Source organism: Myxocyprinus asiaticus, chromosome 34, assembly GCF_019703515.2.
Source record: "Myxocyprinus asiaticus isolate MX2 ecotype Aquarium Trade chromosome 34, UBuf_Myxa_2, whole genome shotgun sequence".
In the NCBI taxonomy this organism is placed as follows: domain Eukaryota; kingdom Metazoa; phylum Chordata; class Actinopteri; order Cypriniformes; family Catostomidae; genus Myxocyprinus; species Myxocyprinus asiaticus.
Window position 1 is genome coordinate 41775479 of NC_059377.1, and position 22160 is coordinate 41797638.

The following is a 22160-nucleotide window of genomic DNA, read 5'->3' on the forward strand; positions in this document are numbered from 1 at the left end:
TTCCATGGAACTCAAATGGGGATGTTAGGGAGAATGTTTGTTTCAGTCTCAATTCACTTTTATTTAATGGAAAAAAGATGCAATGACAGTGAATAGTGACTGTGAGTAACATTCTGCCAAAACTCTAATTTTGTGCTCCTCAGAAGAGAGAAATACAGGCTTGAGGGTGAGTAATGATTTACCATCTTTCTGCATTGTGTGCTTAATCCCTATCAGGTGTTAATGATGATGATGGAGCCTTTCTTTTTTCTTTCTTACGTCCTTTCTTTTCTTTCTTTTTATTTTTTTCGGACAAGTGAATGACCAATTTGACAATACCATGACCATGACAATGCTTAATGTCGAGCCCTGATATACAGTATACACAGTGTATATATATATATATATTATAATTTCAATAATATATTTATTTTACAATATATTTTACAGTCCAGTATATACTGTGTGTATATATATATATATATATATATATATATATATATATATATATATATATATATATATATATATATATATATAGTATTATAAAATACTGGTGTATATAAAACACACAATATCTTTTATTTATTTATTTCTATGTAAAAAAACAATTTGCAGTACGGTAAGGAAAATTGGGGATAATGTGCTTTATACCACGAAAATAATGTCACAATGGTTTTAAAAAATATAAATTTTTCATGTACATAATATTTTTCTTTAGATTTTGGTGTCTTTGTGAGATTCGCCATTTTACCTGCATGACACGCTTAAAATAAATCCATTAAAATGAAACAATAACTGTAAATTATTGCACTCTAATAGGAAAAAAAAATATAGAAGCGATTGACTTACATTAAAGTATGTTTCTCTTAGATAAAGTTTCTTTACATTATATTAGATTTGTTTTGGATGAGCCTAGAAGTGTGCAAGGGAAGTGCATGTCGATAAGAGCGAGAGAGAACCAGCATGCCCTCTCTCTCTCCCCTGAAGAGTTTAGCCCAGAGTCGCCCCCTGGCGGCCCTGAGAGGTAAGGACGCCCATCCTCACCCTACTGCTGCCCTGAGACCCACAACACCAGGCCAAATATGGACCAACAAGCACAAACAACAACTCTAACAACAAAAACGACTCCCAAAAAAACGAAAAACTGTGTCTTCCGCTCATCCGAGTGAGCTGGTCTTGTTGATGTGAGGAGAAATGTGCCCAGCCATCGGGAATGTTAGCTGTAGTTTCACATCGTGGATTCGCACTCCACTTTGCAGGTTGTAGTGGCGGCACCTTTCCGGGTGAGCTTCAGGAATCTCGGTTTCTCAGTGACCGTATTTTCTCCATGGCCGTTACTAGTGGACGTCAAAGCTTTTGTCTGCTCGCTCTTTGATGCGTCGCCCTCTCCGTTTGACCCCGGGTAGATGACGAGAAAGCAGGATGCCAGGAAGCCTAGGAACGAGCCGCCGGACGCTACCATGGGAATGACCCGCACAGAACCCACGGCATCCACCACCGCCCCCAGCGCAGACGCCACTAGGATCTGCGAGATGTACACTTGGCACGACAGGATGGCGCAGTCGATGCCAAAACCTCGCTTGGAGTTCCCAGGGCTGTGCTGAACATACTGCAAAAAGTGAAAATATAGAAACATGTCAAGTTTCTTTATTTTGTTCTATGAGATTTGAAACACAATCAAAATAAAGACTGGACAAATTTATATAACAAACCGTTTTCGACAAACAAACTTGGTTGTTAAAATGAATCAGACTTAGGGTCAAGTGTTTGGTATCATTGTAAAGAAATTATGTCAAACATTCCGAGACAAAAATAAAAAACAAATTGAGTCAAAAATGTACTTTTTTTCTTCTTTTTCTTTTTTGACATTATATATCTCTGGGTGTAAATAAGGTGGCTCTAAAAAACTGCTTTTGTTTTGTTTCCAATCATGTCAACTGTAACTGAGAAAATGTTTGTGTTGATATGACAAAGCAATCAAAAGTTATAGCATTACAAAAATAATTTATCATAGTGTCCAAAAGCCTCTCAAAACAAATAAGACATAATAATTGTACATAAGAACTAATTACACATGCAAACATAACAATCACTAAAGGTTTGCATAGGATGCAGACATGATTTTAGTAATGAGATTTCACAGAATGAGTTTCATTCTGTGTCATCTGAGTCATCATTGAGTCTGTGTCATGTATTTGGCGCCATCTCCTGGTGGCCATATGTAACATTGTGTTTTGTGTGGATTATCTAATGATCTATATGCATCCGATTACCTTGTGTGTGGGCTCATTTGAAAGATAATCGACTTCTCTAAGTAATGGTATGATATTTGACGTTCCATTTATTTTTCGTGAAGTTATTAGCGAAAACGCAAAATATAAGCAACACCAACATAATTGTCATACTTAGCTAATACTCGCTATATTATTTTTTTATTTGTCTATGAGTAAAACAAATAGGATGGTTGTATTCTACTCTTTGAGAGCTTTCCAACAACATATGACACATGACTATTTGATGAGCTTGATGTTTATACTGATTGCAATAACGTACAGTGCAATGTTTTTTATATAAATTATAAAATCGGAACACTTCTGATTTCTCTATAAATTTCAAAGCACTTGTTCAGTTTTGGTCATAATGCATGCATGCATTGGAAAGTAGAGCTTCAAAGCTTTAAAACTATACATATTTGTGTTGGTCAAACTGTAGTTATTAATGTAGTATTAATATTTTAACAAAAAGTGTTTTTAAAAAGAAACATATTATTTATTGTTTTGTAAATTAGCAGAAAAACTTTTTACGTATTACTTTTAATAGGAAATCTAATTGCGTACTGCTTGTAAAACGTAACCCCCAACACTGGTCATGAAGGAGTTCTTCTAAGAGACAGTTTGGACAAAGATTAGGTGTCTGGATGCAAGTTTAAGTTTTTGGATGTTTGGATGCAAGATTAAGTTTTAGGATGTAAGCGTGAAGAAGACTGACCTCTTTAATATCATGATACTGCCCCAGCAGAGAATACGGACAGTACGAGATGCTCATGGAGATAATTCCCATGCTGCTGATCATCACCATGGAGACATAGACATTTGGGAAGATCGCCATGACTGCCGTACCGACCGCAAAGCCCAGAGTGCCCAGGATGTAGATGACCTTTATACTGAGCTCAAAGTTATCCAGGTACTTCTGCAGTACAGCTAGATTAAAAAAAAAGAAAAGAAAGAATCGTAACTGATTCAAGATTGATTTATTGATACATAATTGAAAACATAATGTTTTGTTGCACTTCTAGAGTTAAGATGTGATATTAAACAGCATTGTGCAACACCGAAACATAAGTTTTAGGGCTGTCTAGGTGAGTGATACTCACCTGAACATATAGCAGCAGTGGCGGCATATATCACTAGACCCCAGCAGCCCATCTGCACCCCCTTGTGGTAGTTATGCAGTGCAGTGGAGTTCAACGGGGCCTACAACGAAAGCAGAGCTTAGCGTTAAAGTGTTCAAGTTAAAACTAACTGGATAGTGAAGTTTCAAACTGAAGTCAGAGAAACCACCCCCTACAGTTTCACAATTTCTTGCTTTTTACTTTAGGATTAGTTCACTAAAAATGAACATTTTGTCATTAGACCGAAATGTAAAGGTGCCGTAAGCGATTTCCATTTTTTTTTGCTAACTTCTGCCATTCTGTAATCTAAATGCCCTCTCTACAAAACCCACACCTTGTGTCACTGTACACTGATAAACTTTCCCTCTTTCGCAGCTCACAAATATCATATGGGGTCATGAAGTGGCGTAACTTGGATCTAACGGGCCCTAGTGCAAAAAAACTTTATACTGGATTGAAACAACATGAGGGTGAGTATTTGATAACATATCCTCTATTTAGATGATTTTAATAACATGAGAAAAAATATGGCACTCACCGTGGGGTCACCCTCGTAGATGACCTGCCCCATGAAGTCGGTGTAGAAAACAGCCTCAGCAATGATGGAAAACCAGGTGACCAGGTGACAAATGCACAGTCTGAACAGCTCTTTGGGCATCTTCAACATGGACATCCACAGCAGTCGTACAGTGGTCTCCGCCTCGCCCTCCTCGCTCTCTGTGTCCCCACTTGAGTTGGTGTTCCCGCTCTGGTGTCTCATCCTCTGCCCATTCCTCTGCTTCTGCCTTTTCTCAATCTCGTAAATGTCGTTCATGCTGCGGGATGGTTTGATTAGGAACGCAGCATTGGCGCGACGGTAGCGGTAACGGTGGGAGCCCACGCGGCCATAGTAGGAGAAGGTACAAGACGACTGTCGGTAGAAAGTGTGGCGCCTGCGTCGCATGGATGCGTTGGTGCTTGAAGGTTTCATGCACGTGTTGGGTTGGGTGTGACTGTTGATGCCATTAAGGTCCGTTGGTTGTCCGTTGGGTGCTTTGGATCCGCTGAGTTGGTTGGTAAGTAGAGCTTCCTCACTGTCACGCTCTACCTGTTGCAAGAATGCTGAAAGACGACTGTATTTACGGTGCAAGAACTCCTGACTTCCTGCACTGCTGCTGCGCCGTGGCAGCGACCCATGATAGGACGAAATGCGGTCTTGGAAGATCGAAGGCTCGATTTCACGCAAGAATAGCATATCGTGTTCGAGATGGTCCAATGTCGCATCAGCCATGGCCAAAACGGAGTCGCTCTTACTACGGACAATGTCCACATCAAGGAAGTCCATGTCTAGATCTCGTTCTGAGCGCCGGTCCTTATAGTGGTCGAAATGATCATAGGGGTCATAAGACTCATCTTCGTGGATCATGTTAAGTTGAGTTTGGTGTGCTGGTGTTACCAGAGAGCTGTGGATTTTAGTGTTCGATTCGGTTTCAGCTTCTTCGTCAAGACGGTCTTGTTGCGGACTGAACTGTTGTTCCTCAATACTGAAGAGGTGAAGAGCGACGGAAACTGTGAAGAGAATAGCTGCAAAAACAAACAGAATCTGCTCCTGAGACTTGAAGGCCCGACCCAGGAAGGTGTGCGTCCAGTCAAGACCACCCAGAGCATAACCGACCGCCCCTCCCAGCCCTGAAGAAAACACAAGACACACACTGCTTAGCACTGATTCTATAAGGGTGCTTACACAATAGAAAAAAATCTCTGATGGATGTTTGAGGGATATGAATGCGCAAGATGTGTTTTGAAGGTGTGGAAATATGCGGGTCAGTTTGAAATCAAGCGGAAATATAGCAAATATTGGATTTATGAAAGCACGCTTCTCCGAGATTCTCACTGATCAACCGATGCTTTTGAAGAGTGTGTTGCAGCAAAGGTTAACATTTTCGTAACTTTTGGTCTTATGACACGTTCTTGTGCTAAAAAAAGCTAGACGCAGCGCAATAACAAAACAGACGGCAGGTGTTTCGAAACGTATTAACAATTCTTTTGTAACTTGACATGATGTCTAAAAAATGTGGCACTCCTGTGCGAGATGCTGAAAAAACAGCAAGACGTGCCGAAACGGTCAAAGACGTCTGTCTAGGGCATGTTTACATAGTAAACAATTGAGAAACACTGTGGACAGATGCAGACTGTGTGTTGGGTGCGAACAGCCATAAGACTCATGACATTCAGTATTTTCAAGCACAGATTATGTATCAGTTTATGCAATATGTGAGGAATATGCCCGAAGGACTGACAAAGGGTTTATAAGGCACATTTATAACTTTGAGGAGTGAATTTGTGTTGTACCTGCAGAGAAGGCGTGGATGTTGAGGGCCATGTCCTGTTCTTCTGTGTCTGCCACATCCAGCAAATATGCTCGTATCGGGCCCTCCGTAGCATCAGCGCAGAAATCCAACACCACGACCCCCAAAACTGTCATCACGATCCCTATTGGCTGGTTATTTGGCACATCTCCTACAGCAAGACCTGAGAGGGAGAAAATACAATTTGTGTTACATATTAGTAGCCCAATTCTGCAGAATGTTTTGCCATTTTCTGCGTTGATTTTGGAGGGAAATGTGCGGAATTCTGTGGAATGCATCCAGTTCGTTGGCTAAAAGAAGCTGCTTTGGGCATACTATTATAATATTGCTTGAAGATTTATGTTGTCTTAATCATGAATTATAATTATAATTTTATTTATTTATCACACATTTTATGTTTGCACATATACAGTGAAATTCTTTTTTTCACATATCCCAGCTAAGCTGGGGTCAGAGTGCAGGGTCAGCCATGATATGGCACCCCTGGAGCAGATAGGGTCAAGGGCCTTGCTCAAGGGCCCAACAGTGGCATCTTGGCAGTGCTGGGGTTTGAACCCCCAACCTTCTGATCAGTAACCCAGAGCCTTAACCTCTGAGCCACCACTGCCCCCCCCCAAAATTAATGTTACGTAAGCTATCTGTGACACATCACATGATATAACCAAGGCAAAAATGATCAAATGAAACGTTTATCTTTGTGTTTCCAGCAAGCATGCTCACAGATTAGCCTACTATGCTAACATACCATTTTTGCTTCCCTACATTTAAAAGTATCCTACTAAGATAACTTATTCAGTGCAAATAATTTACATACAGTAATACTATCAAAACACTGAATTTAGTGCTATATGCAGTGCTGGGTAGAATTGAATTACATGTAATCTGGATTATGTAATCACATTACAAAAACCAAGTACTTGTAATGAGATTAAATGACATTTTAAAATACTTGTAATAAGATTAGTTACTTCTGATGGATTACATGATTACATAGTAATCAGGCAAAGACAGTAAATTGTTCATAATGAATTGATCCCTCTAATTCTTCTTTTTAAATATAAAAAAATTTCATTCGAAGGTGTCAGAGTTCAGCCACTTATGTTGATTGTGTTTTGTTGTCTTTGTGGCTGAGCTCTGACATTCTTGTTTAGTGTTTTTGTCTAGTCTATGTGAGAATGCATGGCTCGCCCTTTTTTAGCACTGTCATGCATTCTCTTGTCTTGTTGGTTATTGGCATGAGTGCATTGCTCTTATGCCAATCTTGCGGCATCAATTGTTTTGTGTTTGCCTCTCACGACCTTGGGTGTGCTTCGCATTGCGCTCGCCTTGCGCTGCGTGTCCGGGTCGCGATTAGTTGTCATGTTGTGCAAGAGTTCGGCCCCTTCGGTCTTGGTTGCCTGTTTATATGTGGCCAAACCCTCGCACAAATGTCCCGTCTTGTCTGTCGTTTGGCATGGGCGAGTGTTGCCATTGTCTCTGGCGATATATGCTCATGTTATTCAGGTGTTTGTTTTTGTGAGCATGTGGCTTTGTTTAGTTTCCGTATTGCCACGTGTCTCTCAGTCTTGCATCACACCCCAGTTACACCTGCCCTTCCTTGTTAACCTGTTTCTCCTCTTTATTAGATCCTCTTGTATGCTGTCCTGTGCTGGATTGTTTCATTCGCTCCTGTCGTCGTGTGTTCGTGTTCTCTGTCTGCATTCCAGCTGGTTCAAGATCTTGTGTTCATTCTAATTCGGTTTTGTTTTTTCAGTTTTCTCCATCGAGAGATTTTTGTATGTTTTCTATTTTAGTTAATAAAAGCCAATTTGTTGCCTATCTGCGCTTGGGTCCTTCCTATAACACTACATTTCATGACAGAAGACATCCTGCATCTAATATACTTTCGATAAATCTTTGAGGAAAATAAAATTGAATGGAGGAGGGTGCGGGGTTGGGGGTGGAATTGCACATACAGAACTGATAATTGCAACCAGCCATAATTGCACTGATTGAGCGATAATCCACATATAAATGCAGAACCGACTGCATTAGTGCGGTAAAATGTAGTTTAGTTTCGCAAATTGCTTTTTTACTCGGCTTCAAACATGTACATGAAATTGCTTTTGCTACAACTTTAAAGACTTTTTTATGTGACGTTGATTCACAAAAATAACTGGTCTGATCTGTTACCACACATTAATGGTGTTTGCAATGCCAACATTTCTGGATTAAGAACACTTTAAGTGATTTATTTATTTAATTAGTGAGTAAAACACAAAAAATCATATCAATTCTCATAATCTGATCTATTAAGTACTTTTTCACTTGACATATAAGCAACTTTATGTCAAAATGGTACAAGCTTATCCTACTTAAATGCATGTGTCATTAAATAAACAAAAGTAATCTAAAAGCAATCAGGTTAGATTACTTTAAAAATGTAACCCAAGAGATCACGTTACTGACTTTAATTTTAGTCAAGTAATTCGTAATCAGTACCAGATTACGATTCAGAAGTAATCTACTCAGCGCTGGCTATATGGTAAATAAATATTGCAATACTGTATTTACTAACTGTATTTATGTGATCATCTACAACTGGAATTAACAACAGACACTTCTGATGTTTTGATAGCACCACAGCCACCAAAACGCGGAGGGGCGTTCCATCCGCCAGGGGTTGGAGGACTGGCTCCGGTCCGCCTGGGGAGGAGCGGCTGTCGTCTGCCAGAGGGTGGAGGAGTGATCGAGGACCAGGCGACGGCGTGCAATTTTTTTTCTCTCTCTCCTCTCTCTCCCTCACTGTCACTCCGCCTTGCCCTTTATCTCTCCTCTTTTTTTTTTTTCCTCCCCCCAGCCCCAGAGAGGTGGGGGAAAGCCTGCCGGCAGGCGGGGCCAGAAGGAGGGGGAAGGGGGGGTGTATGTCATGCTGGGGGTTCCCCGGCCTGAGGCAAAGGAGGGAGGAGTGTTACGAGGAGGAGGGCGGGGCCGGGCCGTGACTACGCACGCCCGGCCTCCAATCGGGATAATCAGCTGAGGAGAGGGATAAGTGCAGCAGAATGCGGCAGTTCGGGAGAGAGAGAGCCGCACGCAGCTGCCGTGTGTGTTCCTATTAAAATATTACTTTGATTGTTCAGCCGGTTCCCGCCTCCTCCTTTCCCATTTTAACCCTGTTACACAAAGTTATTATTATTATCATTTGAAAGGAAAATTTAAAGAAAAATTATACTGACACCTAGGGGCATGGATGCAGCATCCTTCAAACACAATTTCACGATTTCAGTTACCAAAATTAATTTCTTTAGGAATAACATGTTTTTAATGAGGACAAAATTACTGAGTGCACCTTTAATTACAAAGCTGAAATACATATTATGTGGTGGTGGGGCAAATGGCCTGTCACTGAAATTACAAGGGGGTGCTGCAGCACCATGATTATCTTGTGATGAATATTTATAGTAATAATCACAGTAATAAAAATATATCATCATATCAAATCATTAATAATAAAATAGTATTAAATCATTTTGACCACAAAAATATTTTGTTGTGCAGTAAATAGAATACTTTCTACATTGAATAAGTCAGTTTATACGTGAACTTGAAAATATTAAGTAAACTCTACATTCAACCAAGTAAAAATGAATACTCTAGCTTATAAGTAAATACTATTTATGACTGTTTGTTATCTTTACAATGCGTCATCCTGTATCAATTCTAAACAAGAAAACATTGTCATATTTATTTAGTAATTTGAGTAAATTTCACTGGTAATTAAAATAAGTAAATTGTACTTAACATTTCAAAGCCGGTTTTCCCAGCATGCACTGAGCTTGAATAATTAAATAAGCTTGCATTGTTTGCATGTTTATTTAAACCATTTTTTTGTTGTTAATTTTTGTTACATTAGGTAACATCTTGTTTTGTGAAGTCTGAAGTTCATTTTCCAATCAAAATGACAGTTTTGTTCACTAACATCAGTGCTAACAACTAAAAAAGTAACTATGATCAATAGCAGGGCTGTACGAATTAGTGATTTGAACAAACCCCTAACCATAATTACTAACTTACTTTTATAAGCAATCAGATGTACGATTGTGCCTGACGGATAGTCAAATAAGCCCAAAAATCCCATAGTCTTACACTGGAGGAAGCCGAGTCATTTCTAGAGATCACAGACTCTCATTGAGACTTGAGGGTGGACTCTTTTGACTACTTTTGGCCAGTAAGCAATCACCTGAAACACCTTTGAAAACACTTAGATATTATCATTATAATCTTTTTATTATTTCCTTAGCTCATTTGAATATTATTATTATTTCATTCTCACTTAGATACTACTTCAAGTATTATTTGGGGAAAAAATATCACAATTTTAAAACTGTAAAAAGAGACAGCTTGAAGCCGTCATCACTCTGTGTTACGTCAGTGTTCGGGTGAGTAGCACACTTTCTTCCTGACAACACAGACGGTGTGCAGCGAGCTAACTGTGGAGACAGGAAGTTGTTCCAGATAGTCAATGAAAGGTAAAAAGGGCACAACAGGAAACAGTTCCCTGTGAACTGGTTCCTAGTCCTTTCCCATGTCATAGAGACTGAAAGAGTTCATGCTGCCACACACACACACACACACACACACACACACACACACACACTCTCTCTCTCTCTCTCTCACATACACACACACACACATACACTCTCTCTCTCTCTCTCACACACACACACACACACTCACTCTCTCTCTCTCTCTCTCTCTCTCACACACACACACACATACACACACACATACACACAAACACACACACACACACACACTCTCTCTCTCTCTCTCTCACACACCCACACACCCACACTCTCTCTCTCTCTCTCTCTCTCACACACACACACACACACACACACACACACACACACACACAGCCTCTCTCTCTCTCTCACATACACACACACACACACACATAAAGTGATAAATACCCACATACACACACACACACACACACACACACTTAAACCAGACTTAGGTGGTTTGCTGGTCTTTGCTGGTTTTCCATCTGGTTTTGGAGGTGTTTTGGGCTCTTTTAGTTGGGCTGTCTGGAGAGTAAAACCAGCTGAATTGTTTTCATGTGGACTTATTAAGGTTCATTCAGTTCAGACTTTCTCACCTGTCTGTGAACTCACCTATCAGTGAACCGTTGAGAAATAGAGCCACGCCCAACAGCACGCCCACACACAGTGCCAGGATGAAGGGTCGCCTGCGGCCCCAGCGCAGAGTACAGCGGTCACTCGCCGAACCAATCAGAGGAGTGAAGATTAAACCCAGGATTGGACTGAGGAACCACGTCAGGCTGTAGTATTGCTCAGGAAGACCTGAAAGAACGAAAAACCACTGATTAACACCACCACCAACACAGGTCTGATGACACTTCCTGTGCACTCAGCCCAGCTGTCAGAAGTATAATACACATTTAATATATGGTATAGTACAAATAAAAATGGTTAGTTTTCCTTTAAGTTTAAAGTCAGGGTTCTGTATCTAACTGACGTGTGTGACAGCTGGCACTCAAAATGAGAATCTTATGACCAGATTCAAACAAGAAAACAGGATAAAACTATTAAAGCAGATTGTTTTTAATAAGTAAAAGACTTTACACTTTATTCAAACACTCCCTCACAAACACTCTCACATGATTACAATCATAAATAAGGCTGCTGTTGAAATATTATGGGGTTAGTAATCCTCTAAAAGCTTGGCTAACCTCCATCGTACCAATAAAAATACACTTTCATTGTGCCAGTGTCTCTGTACGGGAGACTGGCCTATATGAGGTGATCTAGAAACACTTTCCCTACCTCAAATCCCATCTTATGATCCTAGAACAAAACCTGAAAACTTCAAACACGTCCAGAGTCAAAAAATTCCCTTTTCTCCCCAATTTGGAATGCCCAATTCCCACTACTTAGTAGGTCCTCGTGGTGGCGCGGTTACTCACCTCAATCTGGGTGGTGGAGGACAAGTCTCAGTTGCCTCCGCTTCTGAGACCGTCAATCCGCGCATCTTATCATGTGACTCGTTGTGCATGACACCGCGGAGACTCACAGCATGTGGAGGCTCATGCTACTCTCCGTGATCCACGCACAACTTACCACACGCCCCATTGAGAGCGAGAACCACTAATCACGACCACGAGGAGGTTACCCCATGTGACTATACCCTCCCTAGCAACCGGGCCAATTTGGTTGGATTCGAACTCGCGACTCCAGGGGTGGTAGTCAGCGTCAAAAAATGCTTCTTTATGAGTTCCTGTGTTTGTATATGGCTACATTTCACACATTCAGTGTTTGCGTTTGACAACCATGTTTACTAAACTGTCCTGTTCATACATCGTCCAATTAAGGTGCGAGTTCATCTATCAAATCCTAATTAACCATCAATGGCAACTTTATAAGCATATTTAGCACTCTAAAACAGGACTGACACCCATATTTTGCTGCTGTGTGAACATTTTTTGTAACTTCTGGTGTAGTTCTTAAAATTCGATTCTACTATAGGCCTAATTAACCTCGTGCTACCCCGCGTCCACATGCGTGGACGTTGTATTTTGGCTTCACTATCCACAACGCATCATTTCATTTCATTTAAACTGACTGATCTCAGTTCAGGAGGCTCTGTGCTGTCAGTAAAGGGTTAAACTTTCGACATATAGAGTCATGTGACCAAACAACATGGCGTTGATCACAGCAGAGTTTGTCTTTGGGAGAAACGCCAACAAAACTACATCTGGTAAGAAAACTAATTACGTTTTTACATTGAAACCTGTTTGAGTCAAAAGATTAGAATCCGATGTGCCATTTTTAAAATTTGAGTGATATATCGTGAAACGGCACGCTGTTAAACACAATTACCACATATGTGGACTATAGGCTCATTTTCAGTTAAAATATCCTATATTTACTGTGCATTATCACATTGAGAATAAATGGATGCATCCAAAAACTGGAAAATGTGTCTTTCAGAGGCTTTATATGGAGTTAGGATGAAAATAAGGTACATTTCAAACTGTTCTGAGACCAGTGCAGACAGACAGCACACTGGAGGTTAAGTTATTCACTAAATAGGGAGCAAGGGTGCATCCTATAGCTCTCTATGCAGTTAAGTGCATTCACTCCTAAAATCTGATCAAAAGTTCAGTTTCAGGCTGCAGATGATGTTTGGATCACTCAACATGTTTGACAGACATGTGACAATGATAATCAGTACATAGATTCAGAATTAATAATGTATCATTTTATTTTAACATGGTTGACAGTGATTGGATGATGCTGGACATTAATTTGAATAATAATTATTTATGCTAATTTCTGATGTAATGTCTGTAACGTCTCAAAAACATGAATAACCAACACTCCTGAAAACATAAACAATTTGATGAAAAAATATGACTTTCTATAGCTTGGTGTTATTTTACATTTCACAATTTAGTCCCGCTGTCCACATATGAGGACATTAATTTTTAGGAAAACGATTTGGTCTGTTTTTGCATGTTTATAAGGTGCTACTAGTTTCAAATCAAAAAGGGGAATGGAAAATGCACACAGCAGTCACGCAGAGGTCTCAGGAGGTTAAATATATTATCGAATAAAATATGACTTAATTTTGATGTAATTGTAATCAAATTATTGAGACTGATCATTTATTTTATTGGCATATGATAAAATATATCCTTGATAAAGGTAATAGTAGTTGTAGTATATTGTTTAATGCCATATCAGCAGCACCAAAGGCTTTTTTCATGGCAAGAACAATGTAAAATAAAGAAAGAAAGAAAGCAAATAAATAAAAACAGTTAAAACACTCACAAATTAAATTTTTAAGATTTATGCATTTAAATTTCATAACAAAATTCCATTTAAATTTAATGTGTCTATCTTTAACAAAATAGAAAAAAAAAACGAAACATTTTAAGTTTTATTAATTAAATTTAGTTAAATATGTAAAAATTACACAATTCATAATAAAAAAAAAAATGCGTAAAAAAAAAAAAAAAAATGGATTGTATGTACTATGCACTAAACACATCCTTCAAAGTACTTTCTGGAAGAATAAATAAATAAAGGTAAATAAATGTCCCCAAAAATCTAATCCAGGGTGCAAATACTGCTGCTAAAGATATTTTTGACACTATACAAACTGTAAAGTGAACTCTATGATGCTTATTATCACACCGAACTCTCCAATAAATAATGCATGCAAAGCATGATGGACTTAATGGCAAGAATGAGAGAAATGGTTAAAGAGATAAACCATAAATAAAATTAATATTGCCGGAAAATTACAGCACAAACAACATTAATCAACAATAAAACTGTTCTTAAAACCTTAGAATAGTTTTAATGTGATTCAAAATCTGCAAACCATTTTACTTCTATAATGTGGCGTATTTCCAAGTGAAACAGGATATTTAACTAGAAAAAGAGTGGATCATTTTGTTGTTACAGAGCCACTAAACAACACAAGAGAAGCACCTGCAGTTCTTCTTGACAAAAAACAAATAATTTGTCATTTTGAGAGTTTGTGTGTGAACATTAGTCTTTATGACATAATTACACCTAAGATAGACTGGGTGGAGTCATGGAGAGCTGTCAGACGTCGAACTGAACGACGACCTTCATAGTTTGCTTGTTCTGTGGGGTTGTTTCAGTGCCAGCGCAAACACACATCGCACAGTTTGTGTCACATGCCAGCTGTCTAAACCTCATATCACTGTGTCTCGCACACAAAAATGTCTCTCTCACTATAACAAATCAAAGTTATATGCCCTATATAAGGACGTTATAATGCTGCATGACCTCACACAGACTGGCGGTGCAGATCATGCGGCGGTTGGCATAGCAACAAAGATTCATTGAGAGTACATGGAGAGATCTGCATGTACTGACCGCGAGCCCTCACTGGAATCAACGCTATCTTTAGAGATAGATTTCTGTGTGTGTGTGTGTGTGGGCCTGCCCGACACAAAAGGGAGGCTGTCTCATGTCCAAAGCCATAATAGGATTACCATACACTCATCTCTGAGAGGGCTTGACAGCAGTCAGAAAGGGCTGGCAGGTTTGTTATGTGAATTGATCAAGGTTTAGTCATGTTGAGAAGTCAGGTTCGACGTTGGCATTTAAGACACCAGCAAAAAAAATACCAGAACTTCAGACGGGTCGGTGCTTGTGTAAGAGAAACCCAGTACAGTTTCACAGAGGTCAGCAAATGATATCAACACTGGATTCAAATACAAATGACTCTAATGTGAACAGCAAACATAGCCTACATCAAGGAACAGTTTCATGACAAATTAAAAAGTCACAAGTCACCAGTGTTATCGTCATTAGCGAAAATGAAACTAAACTAATCCCAAAATTAACTGAATAAGGCCACACTAATAAGTTTTCGTATGAAAACGCATCAATTTTGCTACGTTTATGCCTCTCGTCCATTTTCCAATACTGAAAACAAAGCGTTTCGAAAATGCCCTCCATTACCCAGGGCTGGATCGAGGGTGGGGGGGGTGGCTGCTGGGGTGGGCTTTGCCCCCCAAAATTATCCCTATGCCCCCCCCTACGCGCAAGTGAATCAAAAGGTCAAACTGTATGGTCATGACGCAAACCCTAACCTGACCCTGACCCTAACCCTAACCTTAATCCTAACAAAATGAGCTAAAACTGAAGACAAACAAAAATGGATTAGTGTGGATTTTTTAATTAATCTTTTTAATTATTTATTTATTTCTCTCCCCTTTTCTCCCCAATTTGGAATGCTCAATTCCCAATGCGCTCTAAGTCCTCATGGTGGCGTAGTGATTCGTCTCAATCCGGGTGGTGGAGGATGAATCTCAGTTGCCTCCACGTCTGAGACCGTCAATCCGCGCATTTTATCACGTGGCTTGTTGAGCGCGTTACCCCAGAGACATAGCACGTGTGGAGGCTTCACGCTATTCTCCGCGACATCCACGCACAATTCACCACACGCCCCACCGAGAGCAGGAACCACATTATAGCGACGACGAGGAGGTTACCCCATGTGACTCTACCCTCCCTAGCAACCGGGCCAATTTGGCTGCTTAGGACACCTGGCTGGAGTCACTCAGCACACCCTGGATTCAAACTCGTGACTCCAGGGTTGGTAGTCAGCGTCAGTACTCACTGAGCTACCCAGGCCCCACTATTTAAAACACTGATACAAACAAAACCAAACTAAAGCCATGCTCACACTAATCCATTTTCTGTTTAAAAACACATTGATTTTGCTATGTTTAAGACTCTCATCCACACTGGAATGGCGTTTTCCTCTGATTTCAAGATTTTTGAAAACGCTCACTAAAACGGCATACTTTGGAAAACGATGACATTAGGAAACTGAATATCTATATAGTGAAAGCTAAATGAAACTAAACTAAAATTTCAATGCAAATTGAAAACACAATAGAAATAAAAACTAAATTACAAATTCAAAACCACAATATTCCTGCAACTCTAAGTCAGTCAGTTTGAGCTTAAAAAGTAACTAATAGTAGGAGAGACGGGAGCTAGTTGTCACACATTTTGCAGTGAATATTTCTGAGGGTAGGTTTATTTTTTAAAGTCAATTTCTGTATAGAAACATACCTAAAAATTCTTGACTACAAAATAGCTATTGAACCATGTTTTGCCCAGGAAAAAAAAGATAAACTTTTGTTACAACATGCCCCAATATTGGGAATTATTGCAGTATAGGGTTAGTTGGGGTTAGGCTTTTCATACTATTAGGACAAACCTGTAAAACAAAAGTGTTACATTTCATTTCAATTTGATATGAATATGGAAAAAATTGAAACAATATGAGTACAGCAAAAATTCTCAATGAAATTCACACAATTCCAAATAGTTGTGGAGTTTTCACAGTTGGCGTCAAAAATCAGCTGGAAACGTGCCACTGCACCTGCTGGTGAGAAATGTTGCATTCCCAGATCTGGAAAAAAAAATCATTTTCCCACAGCCCTGGAGGGGCCGAATCGTCTGGGAACCACATATGCTGCAGTCCTGAGAAGAGTTTTCAGAGACCCTTATCAGAGTCAGAACAGGATCTGAGAAACAAGCTGTTGTCTTCTCATTGGAGATGAACTGAGCTTGGGAAAGCCATGCCTGGCTTCACCTCATAATGCCACCGATGACTTCCTGTCACCATCAAGTCCACTTCCTCTTCCTCAGACAAGTTTTTTTATATATTCACTCTTTGTTCACGATCCGCGGAAAAACACAAACAAGTGCAAAACATACAAACAAAAGATCTGAATCAGTTGGTAAGCAGGTTATTTGTTCCTAGACAAATAAGTCGAGTAAACATCCAAACAGGGCGTTGAGATTTAGTAAATAATGACAGGAGACTTTTGCTTCCCACCAGGTCAAAAATGGCGAACAATACTGAGAGCAAAGTGAGTCAAATGGGAGGAAGATGTTTATAAAAAAAACAAAACCACACAAAGTCATACGCAAATCTCCCATCGCTGAAGCCCATTGAGGGGCTGGTCTGCTATCTTATCGGGTAAGAACAACAAACTCCTAACAAACCTCCCAAAAATATTTGCCTGTGTGTCATCAGCCCAAATTCAAAGCAAGAGGCTGTGAGGTCCATTTGGAGTCTTTTAACAACTGGAAAATCCAGGTCAAACCAGTTTAATGTGGTCAAGAGGAATTTTGGGATATGAGAAGTTGTTTTTGCTGGTCCAAAATGGTCTACCAGGTCAACACCAGGTCCACTGGCTGGAAGTCCAGCTTACCAACCATCTCATGTCCATAAACGACCAGTTTGAAACCACCTTAAGCTTGTTTTAGCCAGATTTTCCAGCAGGGAACACTGCCTTTAGAAGTCAAAACTCTTAATTCTTAGTAATAGGTCTTGGTGATGTCATCCAAAAAGGTAACCGGCCACTTGTGCACCACGACTGGACCCTACGACTGAGAAACACGTATCAATGTTCATCCATTGGCACTGTGGCCATTACAACAACCTGTTTCTATGAAAACAAGAGTCAGAGTCAGGACACCATTCACTGCTGCCATTGAGAAGAGAGTGAGACAAACACGAGAAATCTGGAGTGAGTGTGACAGAAAGAGGAAGGTCACGACGGTCAAGCCGTCTAGAAACGGACATGTATCAAAGCAACGAGAGGAAACAGCTGCTCTGTGCCACTCTCAGGCTTTCTCTCGGTGAGTCAGGTGTATTTCGGCATATATTGAGCAACACTGACCGCCGAGGTTTGGAAGAGCAGGGTTTGTTCAGGATTACTGGGCGACCATAATCTCAAATTTCAGATGGAACACCCATGGACCGTACACAGACCACCATATTGCAAAATGGCAAGAGCATTCCAAAAACGGCAAGCTCCAATCTAATTAGTGAGTGGGCTTTACGCATTTCTGGGAATCAAGATACAAGGCTTTTAATCAATATGCCAGGAAACAAAGTTGTGTTTGCAAGTTTCCATTCTGCATACCGTGAGCACATCAAAGAACTAGTCAATGGATTTGACAAGGTTTGTGGCGTTCATGGCATAAAATCTTGGAAAGATATTCAAGGTTTCGTTCCAGTAGAGTAGCAGTTTTTCTAGACACGCGTGATGAAGACAGTCTGCATCTTTGTGCGTCATCGATGCATGTGCCTGCCATTGACTGTACTAAAAGAGTCTCATTCAGGAGTCGTAGTGTGCATACGTTGAACGCGTCTGTAGCTTACGGTCCATATTGTATACTTTGAAATGTTGATTGCTTGCAAGTCCTAATGGCAAGCAGAAAATGAAGTATACCCTAGCCTTAAAGGAATATACTGGGTTCATTTAAAGTTAAGCTCAATCGACAGCATTTGTGGCATAATGTTAATTACCAAAAAAACATTTATTTCATCTCGTCCCTACTTTTCTTTAAAAAAAGCAAAAATGGAGGTTACAGTGAGACACTTACAATGGAAGTCAATGGGGCCAATTTTTGGAGGATTTAAAGACAGAAATGTGATGCTTATAATTTTATAAAAGTACTTGCATTAATTCTTCTGTTAGAACTTGTGTATTATTTGAGCTGTAAAGTTGTTTAAATCATTTATGGTAAAGGAGGGACTAATTGAAATAAACTTTTTGTGGTAATCAACATTATGCCACAAATGCTGTCACCTGAGCTTAACTTGTATTGAACCCAGAATATTTATTTAAGAAAAGATAGTCTGACAGAGAAACCGAATCTCTCAAGACATCAGATCTTGATTCTCCAGAAATTCAGCAGATGGAAGGATAAAATATTAACACCATGGTTTCATCTTCCTTTCCATTCCAGCGTGTGTCCGGAATAAACCTTGTATCGCTCCAACTTTAGCCGAACACCATGAATTATTCAATGGAGAAAGAGAGAGATCGAGAAGTTTGGATCTGGTTTCGGTTAGCAATCCTGACAGCTAATTGAGACTTTGCATTTTCAACCCCAAGAACCGATGACTCAAAACCAGCAAATAACAGCAGGATTGTCTTAGTATGCATCTTGCATGCTTAAGTGATCAACACAAACACTCACAGGTAAATACTGGGATGCGCGATAACTTCTCAAAAATGTCCCTGCTGAAAAAAGCTGGTCTGAGCTGGTTTAAGCTGGTCTCATGGCCTAGACAGGCTGGACTCACCACCTGATTAGCAAACAACGCTAACAAGAACAGACAGATGGGACAGAGCTGAGTGGAGATCAAAACACACAGAAGTGTGTGTGTGTTTCAGTCATTAGATTAGTGAAAGCTGACCTCTGAAATTATTGCCATCTGTTTTTCCCAGTCAGTGATCTGCCCCTGAAGGACATTTTAACCACATAGGTTTCACACAATAACACACACACACACACACACACACACTCACACACACACACACACTCACACACACACACACACACACACACACACACACACACACACACACACACTCAAACTCACACACACTCAAACTCACACACACTCAAACTCACACACACACACTCAAACTCACACACACACACTCAAACTCACACACTCAAACTCACTCACACTCACACTAATTAAAAACGAAACATTTACAAATCCTTTTTATTTTTAAAGGAATCCACAAAAGGAGGATTTTTCAGATTTAGCTAACCTCTGGAATCAATTATCTCTCTGAAGTATGGCCAAGTAAACCTACACACACACAACTGTTCATCATGAGCTGAGCTCTGTACAATTCGTCGCATTCGTCTTGATTCTTGGAAACAAACTTGTGTCGCTGTCCACTCTTGGGTGGATCTCAGGATTGTTTCCTACTTTAGTGGGCACAAATAGGGAATAGGGCACAGTTCATTTAATATCAAATGCTAAATGAGCTTTGACCATTGTTTATGCAAAACCCCAGAAAATCTGTGCAGTCACAAGAAAGTGCAATTCACAAGAGACGGACCTAAAACAGCCAAAAATGCTTAATTGTTTCACTATTTATTAAAGACAATAGCCTCCGTTTTACAGACCTTGCAAAATCACATGCCAAAATGCCAACAATTTGCATGGCACGCATGTTAATACACATACAAAGCATTACTATTCCTCCATGGATAAGTCACAATGATACTGTAGGTATACAGAAGAATCACAGTTGGTTGTGAGCATGCTTCTGTAGGACCGCTACATGCGGAATGGAATACAAATGTACTGCATACTACAGGTAGACCGACATATAGGTTTTACCGATTAATCAGTGCCGATAGTTGCTTCTTGAAACTTTTGGTTATCGCCATAAACATTGTCTTTTTGGACACTTGCAGCCTCAATGTCTGTGCCTTTCATAGTAAGGAAAGACTATGAAATCCCTGATCATTCTATAAATATTTTTTTTTTAAACTATCGGCCGATAAATCGGTTATCTGTCGGCTATCGGTATCTGCAAAATCTACTACCAGTCGACCTCCACTGCATACTAATAACATACTCTTATACGGCATACTACTTAAAAAAACAAAACAAAAAACAAACATCAACCAGTATGCAATAATAATTTACTAACATTACTAATAATATATTATTAAACAGGTAACCATTTACAATAAGCTTGTATTAGTTAATATTTGTTAACACGGGGTATGTGGGTATCTCAGCGAGTATTAACGCTGACTACCACCCCTGGAGTCGCGAGTTTGAATCCAGGGTGTGCTGAGTGACTCCAGCCAGGTCTCCTAAGCAACCAAATTGGCCCAGTTGCTAGGGAGGGTAGAGTCACATGGGGTAACCTCCTCGTGGTCGTGATTAGGGGTTCTCGCTCTCAGTGAGGCGCGTGGTAAGTTGTGCATGGATCACAGAGAGTAGCATGAGCCTCCACATGCTGTGAGTCTCCGCGGTGTCATGCACAACGAGCCAATGTGATAAGATACGTGGATTGACGGTCTCAGAAGCGGAGGCAACTGAGACTTGTCCTCCGCCACCCAGATTGAGGTGAGTAACCGCTCCACCACAAGGACTTAGCAAGAAGTGGGAATTGGGCATTCCAAATTGGGGAGAAAAAGGGGATAAAAATAAATAAATAATGGGATGGGGTTGGGAAATGTTCATGTTATTACATGTTATATACATCCTAAATGTTCATTCTGACTCCTGTTTAATTGATAAAAGGCTAATGAACATTGAAAAAAACAAAACAAAAAACAGTAGTATTCTACCATGCATACAGACGTCTACAGCTAAAGACAACATTTTTTTTTGTAATATGTCCAGGGTGTTTGTTTGTAGCCTAGTTAAAGCTCTGGGAGCTGTTTTGAATGCTGAACACAAAATTCCTTCAGAATTCCACACATTCCAGCATTTAGAGATGCCACTAAAAAACAATATGGGTCCCGTTTGCTCCCTCCAGCTGAGCATTCTGGGTTATGTGAACATGTGCACATCATTCTGAAACTCAGAATCTGCTGAGTAACAAATTCCCACCGCTTCGCCACACATTCTCTCTTTCTTTGTTATGATGTTCTCTTTTCTTTGGCACAGTTAATCAACAATGCTACACATGGAAAGCTCTTGTCCACTGCAAAATACTTTGAATTCCTTTCTGGTATTTCAGATAGGTCAATGAACACACGCATGTAGCATGTAAACCCTTGCCTACGCTCATCAGGATTTAAATTAGTCTTGACTGTCATCATGACAAACACTGCATCCAGGTTGTCAGTGTAATTTCCTGCTTCCTGCGTATATAAACGAACCTTGAGCTGTGTGCTGTTGCTTGTGGCTAATCCATCCAACAGCCATTACGCAATTCTTGGAATCTCCTGCCATAATAACCCTGTTAAACGTCACCCAGATCTCCCAGCATGTCTTCTCATTGACATTCCTCTTAAATACGTGCATACGAACACAGACTCTGTCAGCAAAGTCTGCAGTTGCCGTTTGGAGTGACTGATATTCTTTGCCGTCAA

The 22160-nt window shown here is 40.0% G+C and overlaps 1 protein-coding gene across 1 annotated transcript in view; it reads right to left on the reverse strand.

The window, feature by feature from the left end:
• Positions 1-602: 602 nt before the first annotated feature.
• The window catches only part of LOC127425229 (solute carrier family 45 member 4), a 69941-nt gene continuing 48383 nt past the window's right edge, over positions 603-22160 (reverse strand). Inside the window, exons 4-9 of the mRNA XM_051670966.1 lie at positions 10878-11066; positions 5705-5884; positions 3912-5041; positions 3356-3455; positions 2971-3182; positions 603-1591 (exon numbers count right to left, since the gene is read on the reverse strand). Coding sequence (XP_051526926.1) covers positions 1211-1591; positions 2971-3182; positions 3356-3455; positions 3912-5041; positions 5705-5884; positions 10878-11066 — 2192 coding nt within the window. The 3' untranslated portion in view covers positions 603-1210. The remainder of the gene's footprint in view (positions 1592-2970; positions 3183-3355; positions 3456-3911; positions 5042-5704; positions 5885-10877; positions 11067-22160) is intronic.